At 49.4% G+C, this 3205-nt stretch overlaps 1 protein-coding gene across 2 annotated transcripts in view; it reads right to left on the reverse strand.

The window, feature by feature from the left end:
• DHRS7C (dehydrogenase/reductase 7C) overlaps nt 1-3205 on the reverse strand; it is an 18881-nt gene that overhangs the window by 4762 nt on the left and 10914 nt on the right. The window contains exons 4-5 of one of the 2 annotated variants that reach the window (XM_004712008.4): nt 2782-2992; nt 1758-1850 (exon numbers count right to left, since the gene is read on the reverse strand). In XM_004712008.4, coding sequence (XP_004712065.1) covers nt 1758-1850; nt 2782-2992 — 304 coding nt within the window. Of the gene's footprint in view, nt 1-1757; nt 1875-2781; nt 2993-3205 lie in introns of both variants that reach the window. The other variant, XM_045285655.1, reaches the window with a different exon arrangement.

Raw genomic sequence — 3205 nt, forward strand, 5'->3', positions numbered from 1 at the left:
GTGGCAGGACTTCTCATCTCTTTATGACTGAGGGGTATTCCCTGTGCGGCCACTGTGTGCCATTCGTCTATTGATGGGCATTTAGATTGCTTCCGTTTGGGGGTATTGTGGATAGCGCTGCAGTGAGCGTTTTCGTCAGTGAACTGCATATGTAAAACCTATTGACGAAAGGGGCGGGAGAGGGGGGAGGCGCAGGAGGAATAGGGCTGTGATTCATAAATGGATTGTAGAGATGAGGAAAATGAGGAATGTGGCCAAGATGGCTTGATGTGGTTCAAACTCCATGTCTGCCTTCCTCCGGCACTTCCCAGGTGTTTCCTGCCGTGAAGGGTGGCCCTGTGACTGCATCTTTGCCAGAATGTGAGCAGAAAAGATGCATGAGGCTCCTTGTCCTGGGACTTGAGACAGTGGGCATGCCTCTTCAACACTCTCTTCCCTGTTTTGCCAGCAGGGACCCAGGTGGAACAGGGGCTCACTCAGCTTTGGTCATGCGGAAGATGATGCCCAAGCGAAGACGTGGCCTGATCCTGGGTCCCTGAGTGACTATGAGGGGCACTGGTGTCTGTTGACCGTCACACCTGCATTGACACTCTTACATGCAAGTGAAACACCCTTGTATATTCTTAATATCACAGCCTTGTAGCACCATGACTTAGGCTTAGCCTAACGAATACCGAGCGAAAAGAAACATCCAACACTCTCAGGGGACCTGCCCATCTTTCTTCCCTTCCTCGTTTCCTCCTACTTCTAACCTAGCTAACACTTACTGAGCTTCTATTTTGCATGCGGCGTTATGAGTTGCCACAGCTTGGCTCTAGCTCATAGCAACCTCATACGCACTTAGAACAGAACAACAAGTTGCCCAGCCCTGCACCATCCTCATGATGCTTGGCATGCTCTAGTCTATTGTATATCGTGAGGGCCTTCCACCTAGGGGAGCCTCTTCCAATATTTATGACCAACAGGCTTTTCACTGACTGCTTTTCGGCAGTAGAGTTTGAGGTCTTGCTCCCTAGTCTGTCTTAGTCTGGAAGTTCTACTGATACCTGCTCACCAGGAGTGGCCCTGCTGGCATTTGAAATATTGTGGGCATAGCTTCCAGCATTACAGCAACACGCAGGCCACTGTGATGTGGCAAACTGATAGATGACATGACAAGTAATAAAGAAAAATGTGATCTGTCTTCTCCACTCTCCCAGGACATTGCTCATGGGAGATGAGACTGTCTCTAAGATTTTCCCAAATGGATCTCATGAACGGATACATAAAAGTTCTCTTCTTGTTGCTAAAGTTCCTTTTAAAGGCCTCCCACCCTTGGGATGGCCCTTTCCTAGAATTCCAGAATGCTAGGAATTTCAGAGTTCTTTATTCCCTTCTTCCTTCCTCTAAACCTCTCCATCACTCTCTTTGGTAATGCACGCCATCTTTTCTTGCTCAATTTTAGCATCTCCTGTCCTCTTTGTAGAGGAAGGGGCATTGGACCTGGGGCCCCTGCACCTGCTTCAGGAGAGGGACCTTCGTCTGGGCTGAGCAGGCTCACGTGAGACTGACTGTCAGCTTCTAGAGGGACCTTATCTTCTGTGGGTCAGTGTCTCCCAGGGAACCCTCCTTCCATAGGTGCTCCCAGCTGAGGTACAGAAGAAGGAGAGGAGACCCAGAGGACCCTCCCGCTCTGGAGCCCTCTCCCTTCCTTGTAAACAGACGCCCAGTCCTGGGCATCGCGTCATAAAGATACTGCGTCTGTCTTAGGAACTTACAAGCTGTACGGAATGGGATTCCAAATTTCCCTTGGATGTTATTCACCAACACGATTTGGCCAGTTCTTCGGGAGATCATGTTGGGGAGCAGAGCTGGAAACACAGAACGATGAGCCTCTGTTAAAAATCAATGACTGTCTCGGGCAATAGTAGGCAGTATGCTTCCTCCCATTCCCCACCCCACTCCCAACATCCCAATGATTTCCTCTCCCACCCCCCGGCACTCAGATCACAGCAGGACCCGTGATGGGATGGGCCCTGGTATCATTTAGTGTTTCCAAGAGTACACCAGGCTCAACTGATGAATCGCTGGGTGACTTTAAATGAACCACTAATGAACACTGATTAGTGAGAAATGATTTCCTTTTTGTGCTTTCTTATTGTGGCAAGAGGGAAGTCTCATTTTTAGATTATTATTATATCTTTTACACTTCTCTGAGATGTGCTCCCTTAAAGAGACAAGAGACTGTAGAGTTGAGCATTCTCAGGCTGACTTAGGGGAGTGGTTAGATGTTGGGCTGTGAGCCACAAGGTCAGCAGTTTGAAACCACCAGCCACTCCGCAGGAGAAAGATGAGGCTTTTGACTCCTGTAAAATATTGTAGTCTCACAAAGCCACGGGGACAGTTCTACCCTGCCTTGCAGGGTCCCTATGAGTTGGAATGGCATCAGTGGCAGTGAGTTTGGTTATTTGGGGGTTCTGGTAGAGGCAAGGATGGTGAGACTTGATCTCAAGTACTTTGGACATGTAGTCAGGAGAGCTCAGTCCCTGGAGCAAGACTTCATGCTTGGTACGGTAGAGGGGCAGTGAAAAAAGAGACAGACCCTCAAGGAGATGGAGGGCCACAGCAGTCACAACAACGGGCTCCACATAACAACAATTGTGAGGATGGTTTAGGACTAATAGGGTTGCTATTTCCCCCCAGGGAGAATGGGGAGCTAGAGGGTCCATTGGGAGGAGATGACCATCTGTCTATGTAAAAGACCCAGCCCCACCCACCCCAATCTGTCCAGAACCCCAGGACCTTTGGTCAGTGTGATGGGCCCAAAGTAATTGGCATCCATGATCTTTGTGTCGAGCTCCAGAGAAATCTTATGGGCAGGCGCCTTCAGCTTCACACTGGCATTGTTGATGAGGATGTCCACACAGCCATAGCAGTCCAGGACGTCTTTGGCCACATCCTGCACACAGCTGATATCCGAGAGGTCCAATAGGATCAGCTTTGGGGTAAAGGTCTGGTGAATCGAAGAGAGAATCAAGACATTTATGGATTAGACTCGAAGGCTTAGAGCCTGGAGGCCCTTCCATTGAAGAGCTTCCTCTTCTGACATTCAGCGTTCAGGGAACAATCCTAAAAACAGTGAAGCGGAAGAAGCAGAAATGATTCTGGTGTGTGTGTTGGGGAGGAGGGGAGTGGGAGACTCATGGGTAATCCATTCTTGGGGAGC

The sequence above is a fragment of the Echinops telfairi genome, unplaced genomic scaffold (assembly GCF_000313985.2).
Source record: "Echinops telfairi isolate 266 unplaced genomic scaffold, ASM31398v2 ScPeMD7_7475;HRSCAF=8513, whole genome shotgun sequence".
In the NCBI taxonomy this organism is placed as follows: Eukaryota; Metazoa; Chordata; class Mammalia; order Afrosoricida; family Tenrecidae; genus Echinops; species Echinops telfairi.